Source organism: Chanodichthys erythropterus, chromosome 9 (genome assembly GCF_024489055.1).
Source record: "Chanodichthys erythropterus isolate Z2021 chromosome 9, ASM2448905v1, whole genome shotgun sequence".
NCBI lineage: Eukaryota > Metazoa > Chordata > Actinopteri > Cypriniformes > Xenocyprididae > Chanodichthys > Chanodichthys erythropterus.
The window spans coordinates 20778494-20805328 of NC_090229.1; the positions used below are offsets into that span (position 1 = coordinate 20778494).

Genomic DNA, 26835 nt, shown 5'->3' on the forward strand with positions numbered 1-26835 from the left:
GTTTTAATGTGGATTTAGCCTCATCTGGAATGCAAAGAGCCCCCCTGATACATCAAACCATTCATCCTTTATGAGCAGGGTGAGCGTGTGCAGAAACCGGAGGTGAATTAAACATCACTGCTAGGACAGCCTGGCTTTAGTTGTATATTTCCTAGCTGAGCAGCATGCAAGCCCATTCACTTACACACAATCCTTCAGTATGTGGATACAATGGTAAATAGAAGTGTTTGGGCTACCTAAATATGTATTACAGGCTTGATCTCAAGCTGGTGAATACTAAATCACAAACCTCTGACTTCCCTGGTACGAGAGAAATATATTAGACATTGATCCTCTCTTATTTTATTCATATCTTTCTGAATATGAGGCATTGGTATCAGTGACAAGGACAAATCCTTGCGGATAATCTGTTCATAGAGGAATTGTTTTTAGTAACTTTTGATGGTGCCCATTATTCGAACATATACAGTTATCAGAGGAAACAGAAATATCTGATAAAACTGCTATGAATCTGTCAGAGTTGAAAGTTAAATTGTAATGCATCTCTTTCCACAGGCATCAGTGGATTTTCGTGGTGTGTAACTGTTTTTTTTAGACTCATACCCATCTGTGAGGCAAGAGCATATGAGAAGATTGAGAAGAAGCGCTGCTTCTCTAATGTCTGCTAATCTAATCAGACTCTCAGTGGTGTAAATGTTCCCTCTACAACAAGGCCTTGGGAGGTTAAATTACTGCAAAGGCTTATTTCAGTTTAAACGGAATAGTAGCCTATTTTATGATTAAATTTTAAAATTAATGTCTAAAAATTAATAGAATTTTGCAGCGGTGCACATAATCAGTACTTTCATAAAAAAAGCATTCCTCAAACTTTTATTGGCAATTGTAAAATCAATAAGATTAATTTAGAATGTTTTCTTGCATTTATTGCATGTTACCATATATGTAGCTGAGTTTTAGAACATTGAACTACTCTGCCACCTTCTGGTTAAACCAAGAGCCTATTCAATTCACACAGCCTAAAGCAATGCTTCTCCCTTTTTTGGTCAAGAAAAAGTGATAGGTCACTTGAAAACAAAACATCTTCCAATCATTTACTCACCTTTATTTCATTCCATGTGACTCTTTTCCCCTTTGAACACATAACATAAAAGTAGTATATGCACTATTCATGTCAATTGAGGAACATTGTATTAGGAACACTGAAATTTAAAGGGCAAGTTCACCCAAAAATGAAAATTCTGTCATTTATTACTCGCCCTCATGTCATTCCACACCCGTAAGACCTTCGTTAATCTTTGGAACGCAAATTAAGATATTTTTGTTGAAATCCGATGGCTCCTTGAGGCCTGCATAGCCAGCAATGACATTTCCTTTTTCAAGGTCCATAAAGGTACTAAAAACATATTTAAATCGGTTCATGTGAGTACAGTGGTTCAATATTAATATTATAAAGCAACGAGAATATTTTTGGTGCGCAGAAAAACAAAATAATGACTTATTTAGTGATGACCGATTTCAAAACACTGCTTCAGGAAGCTTCGGAGCGTTATGAATCAGCGGTTCGGAGCACCAAAGTCACGTGATTTCAGCAGTCTGACACGCGATCCGAATCATGACTCGATATGCTGATTCATTTGTGCTCCAAAGCTTCCTGAAGCAGTGTTTTGAAATCGGCCATCACTATATAAGTCGTTATTTTGTTTTGTTTTTTTGGCGCACCAGAAATATTCTCGTTGCTTTATAATATTAATATTGAACCACTGTACTCACATGAACTGATTTAAATAGTACATTAATGGATCATGAGAGAGGAAATGTCATTGCTGGCTATGGATGACTTACTGAGCCATCGGATTTCAACAAAAATATCTTAAATAGCGTTCTGAAGATTAACGAAGGACTTGCGGAGGTGGAACGGCATGAGGGTGAGTAATAAATGACATTATTTTAATTTTTGGGTGAATTAACCCTTTATCTATCCTGCCACATTAATGAAATGCAGGGACATCTTTGTTTGCTTTCAGAGAATTCAGCATGCCCAAAAGCACATAAAAAAAGAGAATACACTGCACACAAGCTTCACTGTCTCCCCCACACTTTGAGAACCACAGCCCGCAAGAAAACATTCAGTAAGAAATTAAGTGAAAGATTAATCAAAGTATTACTCAAGGGCATTTTCCCAATTAATATTTAGTGCTTTGAGCAGCTAATACAGTCACAGGTGCTTTCCTTTATGATTCAAAGTATTCTCTTTATGCCAAAGAAGTTTATGCTAATTAAAACATACCACCGAGAATTAATAATCTTCAAATCCTTGATTTGTCACACACGTCACAACATGCACATTTTCTATCACGTACCAATCTGTTTGAGGCTGCCGAACATCTCTCACGTTAAATAAAAGTGAAATTTGGATGCTTCTTCAATATTCTACACAAGAAACTGAAATGTTTATAGTTGAAAAGGTCTAAAATCATATGCTTTAAGTAAGAGATTTATCATAAACAAAAGAGATGATCTGTAATCAAGCCAATTTTGACAAGGAACACTTTTAATAAGAACATTATTTTTTTTTCTTCATATAAAAACAACACAATAAGGTGCTTTGTAATGCTACATTTGAACACAAAGGTATGATGACGTATTTCAAACATTAGAACCTCAGTGTTCCTGTGGTGAAAATAATACCATCAAATTCATACATGTATACAAGAATTAGTTATTGGCACAGCAATGATACAAAATAATTAAACATTTACATAAACATAAATGTGATCTTAATCACAAACTGATTTAAATCTCTTTATAGCCGCTTCAAGAGGATCACCTGGTGGTTTAGGAAGATCAACTTGGTTAATGCGATACTTTTCATGAAGTCCACACAACACCTGGTCACTCTTGCATTCTTCAGCAGGTATGGTGAAGTTCTGAAGGAGCCACTGTTCGCGCTCTAATACGAGGGTCAAGGCAGAGGTCACTGATCTTGTTTCAGGGGGTGTGAGCGCAGCCGGAGTGGTAACACAGGTCTGATCATGGATACTGATGCTGTCCATTGAAGAGCACATCACTCTAGAGTTGGTGCTGCCCATTTGAGGACTCTTCTCCTTGGATGATTTTGTTGGACTTTCATGCTCACATTCGTACATGGAGCTGCGATCAGGTGATCCTACACCTTTAAGTGTACTAATGGATTCATTGTCATCAGGAGGAAGGCTGCTGCCAATGGTGACAACATCTTCCGAAGCAACTCGGACGAGTTTCAAACGCTTGCCGCATGGGCCGTGGTAAGAGTTGGTGCTCATGTCTAGAAGAACGCAGTCAGAATCTTGATCCATCTCAGAATTCCCGTCCATAGTATCACGATCTCCCTCTGCATCATCCGAATCCCTGTCGTTGTGATTAAGTCGGGTTATTTTTGGCTCTGGAGAGTCAAACACCACCCCTCGAGACTCTGAACATGAGGTTCTTTGAAGCACGCCTGTTATGCCGTTTGTGGAGGCCTGAATATTAGAATTGGTCATCATGTAGTGCTTGACCGACTCTGGAATCACCACCTCTTTAGACTTCTTGCGGGGGCTCAGAAGGGAAGAAAAATAAGGCAGGCAGTTGCCCACAATAGGCACTAGTGAGACAGGATGCAGGGCAGACACAAAGTCCTCTAGCTCCTGGTAGGAGGAATGATCCGAGTATGGCACCACATAGACATTACGGTGGCAGGAGACCATAGGGCGGCTGGTGGGCAATATAGCGATGGTAGGCTGCACTTTATTCCACGCCTGCAAGTTAGAGGCGTTGATCACAGACTGAGAGACCACACGAATACGGCCCGCACCAGAGTCAGTGGTGAAAACATCAGGGAGCTCCAGGACTCGCAAGGTTTCCAGACGCTCCCTATCCACCTCCACCCATGTTTTAAACTCCATAGCCAGCTCCACCAGCAGAGACTCTTTACCCAGAGAGTAAAGACCTAATAATAGATATAAGACTCATTTTTAATTATTGCGATAATATCAAACAAACTCAAAAGTGTGAGATGAATTTAGTCACTTTCACAGTATGTTTTCTGTCAATACAACTACATAACAATAATTAGTCAATGCATGAATATGCTCACTAAGTAAAGTAATCAAAGTAATTTATCGCTGTGATGGTAAAGCGGAATTTTCAGCAGCCAATACACAGTTTTCAGTGTCATATGATCCTTCAGAAATCATTCTAATATATTTGGTGCCCAAGAAACAATTCTTCTTATTATCAATGTTGTAAACAGTCATTTATTATTTTTTGGGGGGGAAATCGTGATAACTTTTTTTTTTTTTATCCAGGATTCTTTGAAGAATATAGTTTTTTTTATTAATTAGAAAGTTTATTTATTTGAGATCTTTTGAAATCTTTTGTGATAATATAACATTTTGTGATGTCACATTTGATTTTAATGCAATATAGAAGTATGTACAATGGGAGAGAGAGAGTCACCTAAAAATATTGAGGCTTTTTGTTGTCTGTGTCTTTAAATGCTCAAGCACTTTAAAGTTATGTGGATTCTGATTCTCAATGTTTTTATTGCTCATCTGGAATTTTTCCCCCCAACAATATCGTTCCTCTGTGTCGTTATAGTTATAATTTCTTTGAATCTGTTTTGTGTAGCTGTGGACTTCTCTATTCTCACAGAATTAGACAGGGTTCTCACTCTTTTATGAACACCAGATTCAAGGACTTTTTAAAGCACCATTTATTTTATATCAAGCACCTATCAAATTCACATCCCAGCATATGAAGCGTCATGAAAGACCTCTACAGTACTTAAAGGTGCCCAAGAATGCTTTTTCACAAGATGTAATATAAATCTAAGGTGTCTCCTGAATGTGTCTGTGAAGTTTCAGCTCAAAATACCCATAGATTTTTTTTTATTATTTTTTTTTTACCTAATTTTTTTGCCTATTTTGGGGCATCATTAATAATGCACTGATTTACACTCGGCGCCGCCCCCTTAAATCGCAAACTCCCTGCCACATGAGCTCTCGACTATATTACAGGGCATTTACAAAGTTCACACAGCTAATATAACCCTCAAATGGATCTTTACAAGATGTTCGTCATGCATGCTGCATGCCTGCTTCGAATTATGTGAGTAAAGTATTTATTTGGACGTTAAAGTTTTATTCTGAGTGAATTTGAGGCTGTCCTCCGTGGCTAACGGCTAATGCTACACTGTTGGAGAGATTTATAAAGAATGAAGTTGTGTTTATGAATTATACAGACTGCAAGTGTTTAAAAATGAAAATAGCGACGGCTCTTGTCTCCGTGAATACAGTTATAACCGATGGTAACAATAACCACATTTAACAGTACATTAGCAACAAATATCAGTAAAAATATCATGCTATCATGGATCATGTCAGTTATTATTGCTCAATCTGCCATTTTTCACTGTTGTTCTTGCTTACCTAGTCTGATGATTCGGCTGTGTGCTGCTCCAGACGTTAACTGGCTACCCTTGTCTAATGCCTTTCATAATGTTGGGAACATCATGGGCTGGCATATGCAAATATTGGGGCGTACACCCCGACTGTTACGTAACAGTCTGTGTTCTGTTGAGATTCGCCTGTTCTTTGGAGGTCGTTTAAAAAAATGAGATTTATATAAGAAGGAGGAAACAATGGACTTTGAGACTCAGTGTATGTCTTTTCCATGTACTGAACTCTTGTTATTTAACTATGCCAAGATAAATTCAATTTTTGAATCTAGGGCACCTTTAACATTTTAACACTCCCATTTAATTTGTATCCATTTTAACCCAGAAGAGGTACAGAAACATTTGTATTAATTTTGGAAATATATTAAAACCGTTTGCAGCTTCCTTATCTCTAATATTAACAACCTTTCCACACTAGTTTTGGTTTTCATTTTTTATGAATCATTACTTTAGTAAAAACATTATAATATAGAGAAAATTTTGTAAAAATAAATTTTGCAATTGAGTGAAAAAATTATATGGGTTATAAGAATTATATGGATTGTAATTGTGACTTATAAAGTCAGAATATATACAATATAATATAGATATAAGTTTGCAATTCTAAGAATGTGCTTCTAAGACACAATTGTGGCTTTATAATCATGCAGTTCTCACTTTTTAACTTGCAGTTGTGAATTTAGGGTACAGTGCAGAAAAACACCCCCTTGGTGGAAACTAAATCTACATAATATGCATAATAAAGGTGCCCTAGAACTTTTTTTAAAAGATGTAATATAAGTCTAAGGAGTCCCCTGAATGTGTCTGTGAAGTTTCAAATACCCCATAGATTTTTTTTTTATTCATTTTTTTAACTGCCTATTTTGGGGCATAATTAGAAATGAGCCGATTCAGGGTGTGTGGCCCTTTAAATCTGGTGCTCCACGCCCCAAGAGCTCACGCTTGCCTTAAACAACATAAAAAATTTTCACAGCTAATATAACCCTCAAAATGGATCTTTACAAAGTGTTTGTCATGCAGCATGTCTAATCGCGTAAGTACAGTGTTTATTTTGATGTTTACATTGATTCTGAATGAGTTTGAGGCTGTGCTCCATGGCTAACGGCTAATGCTACACTGTTGGAGAGATTTATAAAGAATGAAGTTATAAAATGAGAATTATAACTTTGTCCAGCAAATGCAGTGTTTGACAGGCTTTTAGAGTGTGTGTGCGCCGGGTGTATCCACTCAGAAAAGTATGTGTCAGACCATCATGCAGATAAAATGTTTAACTGGCAAGGCTATAAAACTCATGCAAATAATAAACTTTTGCGATCAAGAATAACTGCAGTGTTCCGTGAGTATAACTCTACCGCTGTGTTAACGTGATGTGAATGTATGTCGCTTTGTACTACACAGTATGTTGAGACAGAGGCCCCAGGACTGCAACTGACAGAAAGCGATATAGCACAATACAATAATATTTCTTCAAAAGCAGATCGTGGAGACCTTTTAATAATCCACAATCAAAATCACACACCCCAATAAGAATGTTCATTTCGGACACAGCAAGTGTCACAGCTCAAATGTCCAAACTCCATATAATAACAAGCAAGAAGAAGTACCGCAATGGAAAACACTCAGTAACTGATTGTAAAATAATATTCCAAAAACAAATATACTATGAATAAGGGAGAAAATGTATTTCAAATTTAATTCAAGCACTTTCAAGGACCAATATTTGTTTTCAAGTACCTTCCAGGTTTGCACCGTGACATCCCTATTATCATTACAGTTGACCTTTATTAACTATCAGACTAAAATGTGTTTTGTTTTTGTAGTCTGAACTGAAACACATGAAATTGGAATAGAGTCTTACCAATAACGACAGCGTATCCAGAATGAGCCCTAATGATTTCTTTAATTTGCTGAGTGGCTCGCTGACGAGAAGGTACAGCTCGAGTGGGGTCACAGTTTGTGTTGTCCAGATACAGCACATCAATGGTAGTGTTGTTCCTCAGACACTGCTCACGGAGCATGGATGGGGTATAACGGAAGTCACCTGAGATAAAACACAATAACTGTATCATTAAAATGTAATTTCATTATGTGACTTTCTTAAAGGGTTAGTTCACACAAAAATGAAAATTCTGTCATTTATTACTCAACCTCAAGCCGTTCCACACCCGTAAGACCTTCGTTAATCTTCGGAACAGAAATTAAGATATTTTAGTTGAAATCCGACAGCTCCGTGAGGCCACCATAGGGAGCAATGACATTTCCTCTCTTAAGATCCATAAATGTACTAAAAACATATTTAACACTAGAAGTCCCAGAGAGCAGCCATTTGGCTTTTCTACCTATAAAACCCGCAGGACAGCCGATGGGCTGGAAGGCTTTAGGCTAATATCCTTAATCAGCTGTGAACAGTTGCTTTTGTTATGTAAACAATGTGGGGCCATGCTGAGCCACTTCAAGGAAACTTGTGTTTCACTTTGCCATCTTAGGGAGAAATCAACACCCATGTTTTTTTTTTTCCTTTGTTGCTGAGATCTATTGATAAAAATAGTACAAAATAAAATAAAGAAACCAACCATTTGTACACATATTTACAAATAATATTAAAAAGTGAGTGAGTACATTCCAGCAATCACTCACAATCCTGGCACTGCCTGGTAATATATTATAAATACATTTTGTATATATTCATTATATATTAATCTTATATTTGAAATACATCATAAGTCCATTTTTAAAAGTGTTTGAAAGATGGGTTCAAGTGTACTATAAGTGGTAACTAAATACATTTTTCTATACAGAGATAGTATGTTAAAAGCACATTTTAGTTCAAATTCATGGTGTCTCAAAATAGCACAGTTGAGTACACTTAGATGTTCTTAAGATTATCTTAAGAAGTACTAAAGAAGAACTTTTAGTATATTAAGTACAAAATAAGTGCACGGAAATAGAGCACTGAACATTATGGAAGTGTAAAAGTGTACTAAAATAAAGTGTATTTTACTGCACTTTTTTTTCACCTGGGTAGACACTCCAACACTTTCCGTTTGCATTAAGATTATTTTTATTACCACACTGGCAGATATTGATCATTTTACTTAAGTAAAATGCACTTAATTTAGATCCCCCCCAGGAAACAAGACTAAATATCATATGTAATTTTCTCATATAGAAAATCCATCTTGATTTAAGATTTTTTTTTAAATTTACTTGAAATAGGATAAAAAAATACTTAGTATGAAAAGCATTTTTGCAGTGTGAATGAGTGAGTTAACTTTTTAAACATCACTTGCACTCCCTCATTTCAGGGTTAACATACTCAGAGTTTTCACTTAACCTCCTTTCTGAAACCGGCCCATGGTCAATCAAGTTCTCTGCTTTTAGCAGCCCTCCCTCCCCCACACATACAAACAAGCCACCAGCAACCATTCACACACACACCCTCAACCCCCCTGCAGATTGCTCAGGTAATGACCATATTTACACATGAATTGATGCTAATGATAGCCAAAAGACTAGCCAGTTAGCATCCACTTGGCTAAAGGAGGGTTACAAATCTCTGGGACTTCTAGTGTTAAATCGGTTCATGTGAGTACAGTGGTTCAATATTAATATTATAAACGGACGAGAATATTTTTGGTGAGCCAAAAAAAACAAAATAACAACTTATTTAGTGATGGACGATTTCAAAACACTGCTTCATGAAGCATTGGAGCATAAATGAATCAGTGTTTTGGATCATGAACTGCCAACAGCTGAAATCACGTGACTTTGGCGCTCCAAACAGCAGATTTGATACACTGATTCATTTGTGCTCCGATGCTTCCTGAAGCAGTGTTTTGAAATCGTCCATCACTAAATAAGTCGTTATTTTGGGGTTTTTTTTGGTGCACCAAAAATATTCTCGTCACTTTATAATATTAATATTGAACCAGTGTACTCACATGAACCGATTTAAATATGTTTTTAGTACCTTTATGGATCTTGAGAGAGGAAGTGCCACACGGAGCCATCGGATTTCAACTAAAATATCTTAATTTGTGTTCCGAAGATTAACGAAGGTCTTACGGGTGTGGAACGGCATGAGGGTGAGTAATAAATGACATTATTTTCATTTTTGGGTGAACTAACCCTTTAAGAAAAACTATTAGTTAAAAACTAATATTGCGCATTTTTATAATATTTATTTTCTCATCCCACACTCACCAGTGTAGAGTCTGGTGCCAAAGTATCCCTCGAAGAGAAACATAACTGCCCCAGGACAGTGATTGGCATCTATTAGAGTAACGGTCAGCCGCTCTTTTCCAAGATCATCTAGCATCAGCATGTGAGCTTCCCCAATCTCCAAGGGACGGATCCACTTCTCTTTGACCTGTAGATCACAACAAGAAGACACAATTTTTTAATTCCTGCCAGTTTCAGCCGTTTAGCTGACAAAAGTGTACATGGATAATTAGGTCTTTTCAATATTGGTTTATATCCATTTTGTTTTCTAGACCTCTGAGGTTTTCAAACTTTTATGCAAAGGACCCCTAAATATACTGTTCCCTTTGCAAAGGGACCCCTTCCTAAAATATAAAAACAGTTAGATATATTCATGTATAATGATCAAGTTATACTGAGTGAGAAAAAGCTTGATATTATTGAAAACATGTTGTTTGTAAAAATTAAATAAAACAGGCTTTTATATGGTGGTTACTGTACTAAAGCTAAGCACATGCTTAAAATTATTGACTTTACTATTAATGTTCTGTTTAAACCTGAAGAGAAACATTTTTAATTCAATTCAAATTTCTTTGTATGGCACGTTTTCATCATAAATATCACACCATATTTACAGATAACTTTGATATATAACTGTTGTTGTTATTGTTAACTAAAACTATTAAAAATTGCTTTCAATAACTGAAATAAAGCTGACATAAAATAGAAAATTCAATGAAAAACTGGAATAAATGAAACGTAATGAAGAAATGTAATAACTGCAATAAGTTGCAGTGCTACAATTACTAAAACTGAATGAAATAAATTAAAACTATAAAAGAAAGTGTAACAAAAGCACATTAAAAACTTGAAATAAAAACTCATATAAAAATAAAAAAAATAATACAGAATATCAATAAATACTATATATATAATATAATAATACTATATATATATATATATATATATATATATATATATATATATATATATAGTATATAAAAAGTATATAAAATACTATATAAATACTAATATATATATATATATATATATATAAAATGGTACTAAAATAGCACAGATAAATAATGATAATATATAACAATTCTTTTACATTTTCCTCAGAAGACTTGTGCAGACCCCAGTCATGATCTCACCTTCAGTTTGAGCTGGAGCAGTTTGGCAGTGAGAGGAGAGCAGTAGATGGGCCTATGACTCCAGGTGGATGAGAGGCCAGAGGTGTGATCCGCGTGCATGTGAGACAGAAAGAACAGACGGACGTGATGGCACTTACGGAGCTGCCAACAGTCTACGGCTATGGGAGTGTCCGGTAGGACTTTTCCGTTCATTTTGTGCTTCTGTGAGGTGCTCAGGCGGTACCTACAGCTTATTCCTAAAAGGGATTTTTTTTGTTGTTGACAAAAGCTGTATTCAGTTGCACTGATTTTGTTGGCGTTTAAAAAGCGTCACTTCTCTAGCAGTAAACAAACACAATATTCAATATGCATTGGCAAATGCAACGTAACAGTGTAACAAGCAGCGTTAGCTGTAAAGAAATAGCGGCATCGCATTTAAGTTTCGCTTTGCTTTTATGCTGGCACAAATTCAGAGAAAAAAAACAGTAAATGTAACTGCATGCTTGCCAGTCAGTGTTCATCCGTGTGTTTTAGTAGGCCGGTTAGCCGGGCAGGTGATGATATTGTCTGTTGTCTGTTTGTGCAGATGAGCGCCATGCTAAACCTCGCATTGGACTTTCGAGGGTCGCGATGTGTTTACCAATTCAAAAGATTTCAGCGCGCTTTAAGCACTCTGTGGCATTTGCAGATGGGTTGTCCGCCAAAAAATACGTTTATTGTCCACGCCTCCGTGTCGCTCACGAGCTCATGTGACGTCACTGACTTCCGTAATGTGCAGATTTCGGGTCTTTATTTTTATTTTTATTTTTTTATTAGACAACACATACAGGGAATACACAAATTTTAGATTTGAAACAAAACAGACAAATAGATATAAAAACAAGCAAGCAAAAAATAATAATAATAATAATAATAGTAAAAAAAATAACAAAAACAGTAAATAATTAAATATATATAGTTTTCAGGAAATATACACAGTAATGTTATGATTTCGGGTCTTTTTCTGCCTTGAGCTCAGACCAGAAATTGCCATAGAAACCGCTGCTTCCAGCAAATAACATTTTTTTTAAGAGTATTGATCAGTAGATGATATTATAAGGGCCACTCAAACTTCAAATAAGATGCAGCTTCAGTTCGTTTCTTTTTCTTTCTTTCTTTCTTTCTTTCTTTCTTTCTTTCTTTCTTTCTTTCTTTCTTTCTTTCTTTCTTTCTTTCTTTCTTTCTTTCTTTCTTTCTTTCTTTCTCTCTTTCTTTCTTTCTGTTTGTGCTTGACTTTGAGAAGCAGCAATAACATCACATAATAATACAGCTATATTTTCATTGGATTATGTAACCACTGGGCGGTGCTGTTCGCTTAACTTTCGCTTTACAGCTCAGGTTCAAGTTTATTTATAAAGCACGTTTAAAAACAACAAACGTTGAACTAAAGCGCTGCACAATTAGGAAAATAAACAGGGAAAAACCTGAATTAGATAAAATTAACAGTAAGATAGCAAGAGAAAAAAAGAACTCAAAATAAATTGTCAAATCAGTGAGTTATATTTGAGATATAGATTTATATATATATATATATATTTATATTAGTATCTTTATATGTTAATCATATTATATTCACTTAGAAAATGCAAAAATATGTATGTAAATCTGGCAAAATTGACCTAATAGGCTATTAAGGTGCAATATGTAAGAATTTTGCAGTAAAATATCCAAAAACCACTAGGCCAGTGTTATATATTTTTGTTCACTTGAGTACTTACAATATCCCAAATGTTTCCAACTATTTGTAAATCGTGAGAAAATTGCAATTTTAACCAAGGCTCCGGGACGTGTGAGGAGTCGCCTGTCAATTGCGTCATACCCGCGTTACCTTCGGTTTCCGGTTTTATTTTGTAGAAACCATGGAAACACCAATACGCTTTAATATATTAGATATTTTAATAGACATCTGGAACATCTGTTTTGACTCATTTATAGACAGAAAACTAATTGTTTTTATATAGCTCAACACAATTAGTCTTATTGTTTAAATCTAATTTTCTTGATTTTTTTGCGAGTACCATGCTTTACCTTGCCTCAGAGAAAAACACTATTTTGTCAAGTAGCTAACATAGTATAATCAGATGCAGCTTTATTTTTAGTAACAGTAATACATAATTTTCTCCATCATACAATATGTTTTAAAATTAATTGCATGCCATTTATCAACACAAGCCATCCAGCATTTAATATATTCTAAAATCGATCAGCTTACTGCAGTGTGTAACAGTGTCTCACAGCAGCCGCCGAGCGAACGCACAGAGTAACGTTATAACATCATTTAACACACTCAAATGTATCTAATATAATAAACAGAGCTGAGTTACCTCATACTCATGACCGGAAACGGCGCCGGCGACTGTGGCATAATAAAAGTCCCCTTGCTCGTGAGGCTTATGTTGCACAATCGCTCCAGCTCCTCGTTCAGCTCCCACAACACTCGGTCCTGCTCTGCTTCATACTACAGTAACGTTAATAATCGCATCCATGAACATGATTTCTTGCCGAGTCCTATCCCGATTTATTTCCACCGGTCGTTGAGGTGGAGACCACACGTTGCAAGATTCCACGCTCAAACTTGGCGTCATCAAGCTACGCCTTTGTTTTGAATAGGCGTCTAGCGGACAGAAAATTCTACATATTGCACCTTTAATGGCGTGCTTTATTTTATATTCAGCTCCCATTACCTCCACTAGAGGTCAATATAACACCGTGATACGGCGCAGAGTACTGAAGTCTGTTTTATCAGCACATCTCTTTAAGGAATTTTTAACAGAGACACTGTAAGAGAGAATATCAGCAACATACGTGACGAAGCATAGACTACGGACATCTTGAGTTAAACTATTGGGGAAACTTTGGCTGGTGGTTTCTGGTGAGTCTCCTGCGAGTTTACATTTCGCAATTCTGACATTTTTCTCAGAATTGCGAGTTCATATCTTGAAAGTCTCAGTTTATATCTCTTATGACTTGTGAGATATAAATTCAGAAATGCGAAAAAAAAAAGGCCAGAATTGTGAGGTTAAAAGTTGCAATTACCTTTTTATATTTTTATTCTGTGGTGTAAATAACATCCCATAGTTAGGAACTTTGAAAGCCTGTGATAAAAGATTGCATGGCTAAAATCATTGATTAAAATCATTTGTAATTTATTCCTTTTTATCGCTCATTCATACAAGCTATGATCATTTACCACATACATACAGATACATACACAAATAATAATAGTAATAGAACAGAATAATATGATAAAAAGGCAACTGGTGGCGCAAAAAATAACAACATCATAAATTAAACGTTTCATATTATCACATTTTTTATTTTTTTTGCTACCATCTCAAAGCTATTGATGTTTAACACATTTGTAACCACATGTAAATTAACATAACTTTAGTCTTGAATGAACAAAATTTAGTACATATTACAAGAGACACTGAATGTATAGCTCTTTAACTTAAGCTTTCATTTGAGCACAATTGTGTCAATATTTTTTTCCACTTGAGATATTCAACAAAGATAAAAACTGTGCCAAGCAACTCTGCCTCCCCTACCCACACATGTGGACCCCTGGGACCTGTGTTATTTCTACCAAGAAACGTCAGTTATTACTTGGTTGCTTTCTGCTCACGCATGTGGAATGATGGCATAGAGGTTTATTTGGAAATCTCAAGATATTGTTTAACACAGAGTAATTTCTAAATTATTATTTTTTGTCTTGCATTAGTATGAGGCAAGCAAAAGCTGATACCAACAGCTAGAGTATAAGGCAAATGTGCTGACAGTGATGAATGATGATGAACCACTTCCATTGATAGTAAACTGATATTTCCTGTTTTCAATCACATTGAGAACTGCGTGGGTTTCAGGGACAAGAAGCTCCCACCTCTCTGTTGCAGTGAAGTAATAACAAGAATTAATTAGCCCGTTGTTCCCATTTACTCAGAAATATTTCATGTACAAATGATTGTAATTCCACAACCGTTTAACAATTATGAACAAAATGTACTTGGACATGGTGCATAACATTGCTATGTACAGATTAAATACATGTTTAGTTTTGATGTCAGTATAGACCTGGTATTACATCCACATGAGATCAAAAACCCCACAGAAGTGTGACAAGTGACGTGTGTAATTTCTGTGCCACTGTGACCAAATGAAATTTCAAAAATAACTCCTAAACAAATTCCTAAACTCCCCCATGAGTAAATTCCGCCCAAACTCACGGTCAGGATGTTGGTGTCAGGTCTGGTCAGGATGCTCAAACAAACAGAGCAATGTTTTGATAGCGCCCCAGAGCCACGGTGTGGTTTTGAGGAAATCAGCCTAAAATGGCTTTACTTTTGGCTGGGATAGGAGAAAGCATTTTATCATCTCAAAAAAATACACAATTTAACCCTCTATGGGACATAAAACCAAACAACAACAAAATCATTAATATAATATAGAAAATTTAGCATTTTAGCATTTTCTCATTTGGCAACGAGGAAGTGAAGGAGACATTAGCATTATATTTTATATATATTTATTTATTAGGGGTGTAATGGTACACAAAACTCACGGTTCGGTACGTACCTCGGTTTTGAAGTTACGATTCGGTACAGGTTCAGTACAGCAGGTGGGGAGGAACTAGCATAAAACTAACTTTTATTATTATTATTAAACCGTGGTTTACTGAACAAATTGTGTTTTTGTCTTTAAATATATTAAAATATATTATAACTAAGTTTCTTAAGAATAAAAAAAGGATCTCTGCTAATGCTTTAACATTACGCCCTTACTTGAACATTATGCTACTATATTAAAGGTTAAAGGGTTAGTTCACCCAAAAATTAAAATTCTGTAATTTATTACTTACCCTCAAGCCGTTCCACACCCGTAAGGGCTGCTGCTGGGTGCCGGTGTTGCAGCGGAACGTTCTATTGAGTGTCGCTTCTTGTTAGTGTATATTCTTTGGTCAAACTGCCAACTGCTGAAATCACGTGACTTTGGCACTCCGAACAGCAGATTCGATACACTAATTCATTTGTGCTCCGATGCTTCATGAAGCAGTGTTTTGAAATCGGCCATCACTAAATAAGTCTTTTTTTTTTTTTTTGGTGCTCCAAAAAAATCACTTTATAATATTAATATTAAACCACTGTGCTCACATGAACCGATTTAAATATGTTTTAATACCTTTGCGAATCTTGATAGAGGAAATGTCATTGCTCCCTATGAAGGCCTCACGGAGCCATCGGATTTCAACTAAAATATCTTAATTTGTGTTCCGAAGATGAACGAAGGTCTTACGGGTGTGGAACGGCATGAGGGTGAGTAATAAATGACAGAATTTCCATTTTTGGGTGAACTAACCCTTTAACAACTGATCACAAACTGTTAGCCTAAATTAAATAAATTTTTATTTTTAGATATAATAAATAAACACTCAAATAACAAATTGTATGCAAACATGTAAGCTGCACATAAGGCAGTTTTTGCATTAACTTCAAAATCTAGTTATAAAATTATGTTTTACTCCAATTCGTTGTTGAAATATAGCCTAATCATGTCCATACAGTGGCTGTCATTTTCATGACAGATTTATATAAACAAACATTAAATAATAAAGACATCACTAACAGATTAAGTAAAATAATGAATATATGGGCTAATACAGTGCATATATTAAGTGAAAGAGTTAATTTGTCTGGTGAACTAACAAACTTTGGACATTGAATGGCTTTTCTGAGGTAAATGCTATATGACATTATTTATTGACATCTTTCCGCCGTTGAAACACTGATTGAGCGATGACAAGAGATGTGACCGTTTCAGTAAGTTGCACTGTATCTTAAAGGTGCTTTAAGTGAGGTCACACGTTTTTAGGCCAAAACATTTTTTGTCACATACAGCAAACATCTTCTCACTTTCTGCTAGCTGCCTGTCCCCCTGAACACACTGTAAAAAAACGCGGTCTCTGTAGTCGCCACAAGCTCCGAAAACGGCAATAAAAACTAACTGGTGCAGCCTGGACCATGAAACATAATAAACATGCTCCAGCCAATAACCGACAAGAATGATTTTAAATGCGCGTTCATGACTGTTTCAGGAAGCATGGAGGGGAGGGGGAGGAGGAGGAGGAGGAGGAGGAGGAGGAGGGAGGGTCTAGCTAGCCTCTGTTTTGTTTGACAATACTTTGAACGTCAACAGGAAGTTACTCCACTCAGAATCACTTAGAGCACCTTTAAGTAACAAAACGCAGAGCTTATTGCGACTATTTGTGGTTAATGGTGTTGCAATAAGCCCTGTGAAACGGTTACGAATACGTGTACAGTTACACCCATATACATTATAATATGTCTATGGTTACACCCCTAATAATTTATATTATATATATTTTAAATATCATTATACACCCAAATGTGCTTTCTAAAGTTCTTTGTCTTTTTTAATGCACGTTTTGCAAAAATAATAACTCAAAGTACAAAAGATCTGTGTGTCATTCACAGTCCTTTAAGGGGATACATATTTTCTGTGTAGCTGGCACTATTTTTCAGTACTGGCAGGCAGTATAATAGTCTTTTTGCCCGTTTTAGGTTGATGTTTGTAAATTTTATAGAACACAGAGAGGAAAAGCTGTAACCTTTCCAGAAAGTATTGATGATAGTGATGGCAGTGCAATCAGAAAATGAGATCATAGTAAGAAAGGAAGAAGTTGAGGATCAAGGAGGATAGAAGCAGTGAGGGTGAGGGTAGAGATGAAGAATATAAGTTATAGAATGTAATGGAAGTCAGGCATTTGGGTACATTATCCTATGCAAGCATCCATACTACATGATCAGATGCTATTGCCTATTGGCGTCACTAAACTGACAAGCAGCAATGCTCCAAATATGATGACTAAACGGTTCAAAATCGAGTTACGTGTGGATAGCGTGTGGTACACTGGAAAAGAAGAGTATTGTTGATTTTTACTTGTGCTACAATAGTTCACCCAAAAATTTAATTTCTGTAATCATTTACTCACCCTTGTGTTGTTCCAAACCTGGATGACTTTCTTCTGTTGAACTAAAAAGATGATATTTTTTAAGATTTTTTTTTTCCTACTATAGAAGTCAATAGCTGCCGTCTGGTTACCAACATTCTGCAAAAATATCTTTTGTAGCTCAACGGAAGAAAGAAACTCATACAGCGTTGGAGCAGTTGGGTCAGTTGTGGCCTAGAGAGTAAGACTTGTAACCTGAAGGGCGCATGTTCGAGTCTCAGTACTGGCAGGAAACGTAGGTGGGGGAAGTAAATGAACAGTGCTCTCTTCCTCTCATTACCCACAACTGAGGTGCCCTTGAAACAGCTGTGTGTGTGCACTTGGATGGGTAAAATGCAGAGCACAAATTCTGAGTATAAGATACCATACTTGGCCACATGTAACTTCACATTTTTTAAACAACATAAGGGTGAATAAATGATAAAAGTAAAAAAAAAAAATTTAAATTAACACTTTAAAGACTTTTTAAATGCTTTTTGAAACACTAAGACATTGTTTCTTTACTTTCCAGGCAGTGAAATTGCATTTGAATTTGTTGCAAATTTTTGCACTTTTTCCAAATGAAATAGTAGCATAAGATGAAATGTAATGTTAATGACAAAATGTTTTTTGAAACACTAAGACCGTTTCACTACTTTTCAAATAGCGAAAATGCATTTGAATGAGTGTGAAGTTTCAGACAATTTGCCGAAAATAATTTACCCTAATAGGACAAAGTCAGTAAATGACAGCAACACCCTAAAAAAGTCAAATTCAAATTTAGAATACTAATTTTGGAAAATGATTTTAGTCTTAAATAAATTTTAAATATAAAGTTTTTTTTTTTTTTTCTAGCTGTGATTTCATAATTAGCCCCATAGAGGGTTAAAGGAATAGTTCACTCAAAAATGAAAACTCTATAAAATAGTTTATCATTGTATTTTAGTTTATATAACATTTTCAGAGAAGTGTGAATATTCTGCTGAAAATCCCGCTCTGTGTTATACAGGAGAAAAAAATCATATGGGTTTGGAATTACAACGCTATCTCACGACCAATTCGTACTTACTCTACGAGGTGGCTATTTCGTATAAATTCATACGACCTCACTCGTGCGAATTCGTACGATTTGTCTAAACCCCAGTGACGGTTAGGTTTAGGGGCGGGGTTTGGGGTAGGTCATTCGTATGAATTCATACGAATTTGTCAACTCGTAAAATACATACGATTTAGCAAAAAACGTATGAATTAGTACGATTGAGGTCGTATGAATTCATACGATTTAGCTACCTCGTAAAATACGTACGAATTGCCGTGAGATCGGGTTGGGAATAACATAAATGTGCGTAAATGATGACAGATTTTTGTTTTGTTTTTGGGTGAACTATCCCTTTAAGACAAACCAAAATAGTTCAGTAGGTTTTCCTTGTAGTGTAACATTCTCATTCCAATCCTTTATGCGCCCTTTTGTTTTAAAAATTGATTACTATGATTTTGGAAAAAGTATAGCGAAATACTGAAAGGTAATACACTGTTGGATTTGATCATTTATTAACCCTGAATATTCAAATAGTTTAGATTTAGTCTTACTGACAGTTCAACTTTTGTTTTCCGGTCATAGCAAAAAAGAATAAATAGGACTTCAGTGCATCTTAATTTCCTCAAACAATTCCAGTTTTGTTATGACATGCGCACAATCATACACATACACGCACAAATTTGCCAAAAGGCAAGATAACCTCACCGCAACTGTTAGTAAAATGCAGTATCAGCTGCCTGCAATACATACTTTTGTCCTTCAAAATTAAAGACCAGTTCTTAGATGCTCCGTAATAGGACAAGTAAAACCTGTGTCCATCACTATGTCACTGTTTCTGACATCCTCTTCCTGTCATTGTGCACAAAGGTTCAGAATACAAGCAGAATATCCAAGAACCTGAGAGTGTATGGTGCTCTGATGTCGGTTCTGCATACATTCATATAGAACCATTAACTGGTGATTAGATGTTTCCATATTAACTATATTAATGACAGAACTGCACAAAAAACAATTGTGTGCAATCTTTGATTCATTATTTGAGCAAATATTTCAGAATTTTTCTCATTTAACTGAATGATATGCACTCTCAAACTCATTGTAGATAAAAACATCCTTCAGGGCTTCTTCATAAAGCAAGATTTCCTGTGGGGAATTTTCTCATTAAAATTATTTGACTGAATTGGTGCTTTTTGAGCAATGCTGTCTCATTCCAATAAATGGACATTTCAGCCAGAATAGTCTGTAGTGAGCTCTGATTTACATTCAAAAGGGACAAACCAAGGTTTGACAGCTTTGGCCGTCCATCCAGCAGAAGGTGTTGGACCTCCTTAGAGGATGCTGGGATGTCAGTCAGATGTTCTGTTCCAAAGCAGGTTCTGGAGGTACAGCAGCCGCAGCGATATAGTGATTGTTATCCAGTCTCTCGCTCTGCTGGCTCTCAGGGGCAGGAGCCTCCTTGCAGCACAAGTACTGCTTCCAGATCCTCTGGAACGCAGTACGAAATTTCTTGATGCGGAAAGCATAAACGATGGGGTTGACGGCAGAGTTGCCATGGGTGAGCAGAATGGCAATATAAATGAGGAACATGGGCTTCTCATACCTCGGACAGAAGAGCGTGATGCAGTTCATAATGTGGAGAGGAAGCCAGCTAACAGCGAATAGGAAAAGGACTAGTGCCAGTGACTTCGCCAGCTTCAGTTCTTTGTCGTAATACTTGTTCGGTTCAGAGTGGCTGGACACCTTCTTATTCAGCTGTTTGTGGATCATGTAGAAGATTTCAGAGTAAATGATGAGCATGAAAAGAAGCGGGGGAAGCACCCAACCAAAGAAGTTGAAGTAGACCATATACTCCATGCTGATGACGTTCTCAAACTGGCAGGTGACGATGAGGTCAGGGCCGATTGAGGCGTTGTTACGTTGCAGGTTGTGTAAATTGTTCCAGCCCAGCATGGGAGTCAAGCCGACTATGAAGGCCACCGTCCAACACATGAATACTGCAATTCCAGCTCGTTTGGGAGTGACCACTCGTTTATAACTACAAAACAAGAACACAATTTAGCAAACAATTTTAATAAAAATTTTAATTAGTTATGCACTAATATTAATGCAATTTCAGCAATATTATTGCAAAATGTGCAGTAAAGAAAACAAGTCACCTTTATTTATATTGCGCTTTTTACAATGCAGGTTGTTTCAAAGCAGCTTTACAGTGATATTACAAGAAATATATGGCTAAATTCTGTATAATTAATCCTGGTACAGATTTTTGGTCACTTTGCAAATCACTTGAAATCAGGTGTATAGTCTTTGAATGACCAAGGCCAGCTTTCTTTTACCTGCTGTCTAACTTTAATTAAGAGCCAAATTGTGACAAAGTACCACCACTAGAAGGCACGATTCAATTGAACCCACTCCCTCTCGTCCTCAATTTTGTTGTTAACACATTAAAAGTAATGCGAGTTATGCAATCGGATTACTTTTTTCAAGTAACTAACTAGTAAAGTAATGCATCACTTTTAAATTTACAACAAAATATCTGGGTTATATTTTCAAAAAAGTAACGCAAGATGTTTTCCATTTTCCATTCCATGTTGAGAGAAATTGGAAATGCAGAGGCTTTGTGTACACTGTGTAAAAATGATGGTTATTCTAGACTAAATGTGAGCATCCATTTGCTCATTTGCTTCTCCTGCATCCTCTTCTCCTGTATTCAAGAATGGCAGCACAGCTGAAAGGCTTGTTTGTTTGAACTGCTTTGCCGTTTGTTTGCCCTTTACTGTACAGGCGTTAATTTGCATTCCTTCAGCCTAAGGCCATTACATTTGCCAAAATAGAACGTTTTGTTGTTATATAGACAAACAAACAAACAAACAGCCCGGCTCAGATGACAAAAAGTAACGCAAAAGTAATGAAATGCATTACTTTCCATAAAAAGTAATGCAATAAGTTACTTTTTTTAGGGAGTAACACAATATTGTAATGCATTACTTTTCTGCTCGTCCTTCAATATATCTTCTCCAAGATACCATCTTTTATCTGAGATTCTAGGTCTCTCTCCAAACTGCTTGTCTTTTGTGTGAATGATTTCACAACAAAGGTACCTGTGATGTAATTGCAGACTTTCAAGTCTCTGCAGCTGTCTGAATTCCACACAAAGGTGCACTTAGTCAATAGACTCTGTTTGTCACGATTAAGTAGATGTTTTTTGTTGTTGAAATCATTGCTTGAATGTGCTTTTATTAAAGGGTTAGTTCACCAAAAAATTTAAATTCTGTCATTTATTACTTACCCTCATGCCATTCCACACCTGTAAGACCTTCGTTAATCTTCGGAACACAAATTAAGATATTTTAGTTGAAATCCGATGGCTCTGTGAGGCCTGCATAGGGAGCAATGACATTTCCTCGCTCAAGATCCATAAAGGTACTAAAACATATTTAAATCAGTTCATGTGAGTACAGTGGTTCAATATTAATATTATAAAGCAACGAGAATATTTTTGGTATATTAAATATTTTTAATATTATTTAGTGATGGCCGATTTCAAAACACTGCTTCAGGAAGATTCGGAGCACAAATGAATCAGTGTATCGAATCTGCTGTTTGGAGCGCCAAAGTCACGTGATTTAAGCCGTTGGCAGTTTGACACGTGATCTGAATCATGATTCGATACACTGATTCATTAATGCTCCGATGCTTCATGAAGCAGTGTTTTGAAATCGTCCATCACTAAATAAGTCATTATTTTGTTTTTTTGCCGCACCAAAAATATTCTCGTCCGTTTATAATATTAATATTGAACCACTGTACTCACATGAACTGATTTAAATATGTTTTTAGTACCTTTATGGATCTTGAGAGAAGAAATGTCATTGCTCCCTATGGAGGCCTCACGGAGCCATCGTATTTCAACCAAAATATCTTAATTTGAGTTTCGAAGATTAACAAAGGTCTTACGGGTGTGGAATGACATGAGGGTGAGTAATAAATGACAGAATTTTCATTTTTGGGTGAACTAACCCTTTAATGATGAATTGTTTCATCTCAATATTCATACTCTTTTACATGATGTCTGTATAGCCTATTACTGTTTTCACTCATTCATACTGTAGGTCCAAGAGAAGCACTGTTTCTTCTGTTCTTAAGTTGCTATGAACAAATTAACAGTTTTCTGATTGTACAAAAATAGATGGTTCCGTTTGGAAAGCTGTGATGCATGACTACACTTTATACAGAATAAGAACCATATGCACTATTGAAGAGTGGAACAAATAAATAAAAAATATTTGTAACATTGTAACAATGTAACATTCTGCATTAGTTCAGCCCAGTAGACCACGGAACTTATCATACTTATATATTTTACTTAAAGAGTTAGTTCACCCAAAAATGAAATTTCTGTCATTAAGTACTTGGCCTCATGTTGTCCCAAACACGCAAGACCTTCGTTCATCTTCGGAACACAAATTAAGATATTTTGGATGAAATCTGAGTGTTTCAGAACCACACATAGCAGCAATGTCATTGCACCTTTTGAGGTCCAGAAATCAATTAAAGACATTGTTAAAATAGTCATGTGACTACAGTGGTTTAACCTTAAATTTATGAAGCGACGAGAATACTTCTTGTGCGCAAAAACAAAAGAAAAATAACAATGCAACAATTTCTTCTCTTCTATGTCAGTCCCTTACGCAGTTGATGTAGTGAACGCAGTGCAGAGCTTTCGTGTTTAGGTCTGAACTGATGTCTTTTTTCATGCCTTTCTAGACCTCAAAAGATGCAATGACATGCTGCCTGTGTGGTTCAGAAAACCTCAGATTTCATCAAAATATCTTAATTTGTGTTCCAAAGATGAACGAATGTCTTGGATGACATGAGGGTGAGTACTTAATGACAGAAATTTTATTTTTGGTTGAATTAACCCTTTAAGCCCACCTTTCCATTATTCTGGGTTTATAACAGATGGAACTTGTGGAATTCATATAGGCTAGATCGAATGCTGCCATCAGTGAGAAATATTAGATAAGATGATACACTATATTCAACTTTTTACTCAAATTGTTATGCTGATATAATATGCAATGTAAAACAATTCAATAAATGAGATGAAGCTAAATATTATTTTCTCTAATGATCTTATTCTCTAATGACCCCACTGTAGGCCTTCTATTTGATATCTTGTGTTTTCATCTATTGTGCACAATGGCTGATCCGACAGGCATTCTTCGCTCACGACAGCAACTCAACACACTTCACTTCTTTATAGGGATTGTTTTTGCTCTCCACTTGCCCCTCTCAAAATAAATTGTTTTGCAGGAGGTAATTTTTTTCATGTATAGCCCCCGTATTATATTTTCCTCACACCTTTGCTATGTGTCTGCCCACAAGCCACCTCACAAAAGTGTTGAAGTGGTGGATAGGATGTTAATTTTGGCACACAGTAAAATCCCCAGAGTTAAATCAACTCTGCTTAGAGTACATTTGGTCCCTCTCTAAATAGTGTTAAAATAACACTGAAGCAGAGTTAAAGTTAATGAGATAATTAAGCAATTATTAGGGCTGTTTTAGTTCTTGTGTTTCTCTTCAGTGATTCTGCTTGTTAACAGCAGGTGTTCATCACTAATGTACAATCATCACTTAATTGTTTAATTATCTCATTAACTTCAACTCTGCTTCAGAGTTATTTTAACACTATTTAGAGAGGGACCATATGTACTCTGAGCAGAGTTGATTTAACTCTGGAGATTTTGCTGTGCATATACTTACTACAGGTCATGCTAATTAAGCAAAATCACAAAATTAAATGCAAAGCAAAATCACAAAATTAAATGCAAAGCAAAATCACAAAATTAAATGCAAAGTTAGAATAAACTCATCTGGGATTTGAACACAGGACTCCAATGTTTTATGCATTACAAATGAAAAAAAATCATTTTAAAAATAGAATGGCTTTTACATAGCTGAGTATGTTGCATTTAGCTCCTCTGGGGAGAAAGGGTAACCCAGACATAGAGTCTGTAAATAGGATGTAGCTAAAACTTAAAAGCATTTTGTGCATTTTGTGCCCTAAAGAAATAAATTAGCCCATGTGCATACTGAGCCAGGTGCAGCTTTTAAGCAGTCTAACAGTGAATTGTTGTGATGAAGTCACTCAATTCATGTTTTTTGAATGTTGTCTATGATCTCTTTGACACTTGACATTAAGTGATAAGTGCAACACAAAAATAAGGAACTAACAACCAAAAAACAATCTTATACTACATATACCAAAGAATATAATACCTGTTCTGAAAAATGAAAATAAGAGCCTGTTCAGATCCTTAGACATGTTGCTTACTGCTAACTTAAAGACACATTCTCTATGAATTGTTCAAATCTATGGAAAGCTCTGCAAATATATGGTGTAAGCAGTGTAGAAATGTATGAGTCATATTATGTCATCAGCTCAGGTACACGTGGTTTCTTCCATCTGTACCTCTTAAGCAACAAAAACTGCATGTTACTTAAAAACAGTCTGGCCAGACAGTGGGGCTTATTGGATGATGATGATTATTCTTTATAATTAATTAACTAATTAACTATTAATGTAATATTTTTATTATATATTTTATTATATATTTCTTCAATTTACGTCATTATTTTTCATTGTTTTATTCGGACCCCACTACACACATACACATCCCATACAATATATCTGCACCAGAGGGACTGAGAATGATAACTTTACCTGGTTGGGATCTTGACCCTCAGGTATCGGTCGATGGCTATAGCGAGCAAAGCGAGGATAGAACTTTGGGTCAGAACCAGCACCGTGCACGCCACCAGCAGACAGCTGTAGAAGTGAGTCTGGAGTCCGATACTTATAGTTATCGCTAGTGGTATGACGAGCGCTCCTACTGCAATGTCCGCGAGCGCCAGAGAAACAATGAAGCAAAATGTAGTATCTCTCAGGGATTTATTAATTTTTACTGCCCAAACCACCATCACGTTTCCTATCACGGATGACACGGCGATCACCACCTCCATGCCCATGTAGAGGGCTTTGGCCGCGGAGAGGTCCTCGGGCATTCTTCTGCTCGAAGGGAATTGATAAGACGATGAATATCCACGCGTCAATGGGTTCCAGTGAAAGTGATGTGTAAATTGATTAACTGTAGTAGTCCATGGAAAAATCCTCCCATTAAAGCGTTGCCCCTCAAAAGACTAGCGGTTTTCCACACATGCCTGTTTACATTTGGAAATGGAACGCGAGAAGAATAATCCTCACAAACCATAAAAAGTGACTTACAAAATCTTATGCTGAAAATATCGACTAGTTTTGACGTTTTCTCCTCGTTTACTACAACGCCTCTTTATTGGATCCACCTGCGCTCGTGCGAGACAGGCGCGCGCCACTTATTCAGCCCACAATCATACAAATACATTTCTTCGTGTCACCTACAACTGTCAGGCAGTTTTCTGGATGTCCAAACAGTAGGAAAATAAATTAAAAGGCGCACCATATTTGTCCTTGGATATGTGAAACAAGATATTGTCCAGATGAGCGCGGGTCGTTTCCAACACTCCCGTGCTATGCGGTGCCCCAGAATAGCTGTCGATGGGTAGAGCCCTTTGTCTCACCCATACTCGGCCACTTAGCAAATTAAAGCGTTTTTAAGAACAAAATACGTCCCAGCTAACCCGTGTAGATTATTCTTTTGTGAAAATGCCAATCCCAGTGGTCATTCCGTTTTCCTTTGACAGGAGAAAAAAACACCAGCCCCAGCACCGCACCGCCTATTTTGGCTCCTTCTTTGAGGATGTCTGAGGGACAACCTGCGTTGGCTACTTTCTTTTGTAGAGAGCCCGAACTACTTTTCTCATCATTGTATGTGTCTTCAATCAAAGTTTAACTCGAGATAAAGAGTGAGGCTGACCGTGCCCCTTTTTATAGTGTAATATTAGT

General features: G+C 36.3%; 2 protein-coding genes across 3 annotated transcripts; both read right to left on the minus strand.

Moving 5' to 3' along the window:
- Positions 1-2428: 2428 nt before the first annotated feature.
- Positions 2429-11521, minus strand: dclre1b (DNA cross-link repair 1B). 2 transcript variants are annotated; one of them, XM_067393782.1, is made up of 5 exons: positions 11317-11521; positions 10831-11066; positions 9680-9845; positions 7335-7517; positions 2429-3967 (listed from the first exon to the last, which is right to left on the minus strand). In XM_067393782.1, the coding sequence occupies exons 2-5, from the start codon at positions 11020-11022 to the stop codon at positions 2778-2780; spliced, it is 1731 nt and encodes a 576-aa protein (XP_067249883.1). In that variant the 5' UTR covers positions 11023-11066; positions 11317-11521; the 3' UTR covers positions 2429-2777. The 2 variants fall into 2 exon arrangements, with proteins under 2 accessions (XP_067249883.1, XP_067249882.1); XM_067393781.1 differs by having other exon boundaries at positions 10831-11521.
- Positions 11522-18884: 7363 nt separating this feature from the next.
- adora1b (adenosine A1 receptor b) lies at positions 18885-26569 on the minus strand. Its single transcript, XM_067393783.1, has 2 exons — positions 25618-26569; positions 18885-20925 (listed from the first exon to the last, which is right to left on the minus strand). The coding sequence occupies exons 1-2, from the start codon at positions 25956-25958 to the stop codon at positions 20241-20243; spliced, it is 1026 nt and encodes a 341-aa protein (XP_067249884.1). The 5' UTR covers positions 25959-26569; the 3' UTR covers positions 18885-20240.
- Positions 26570-26835: the final 266 nt, after the last annotated feature.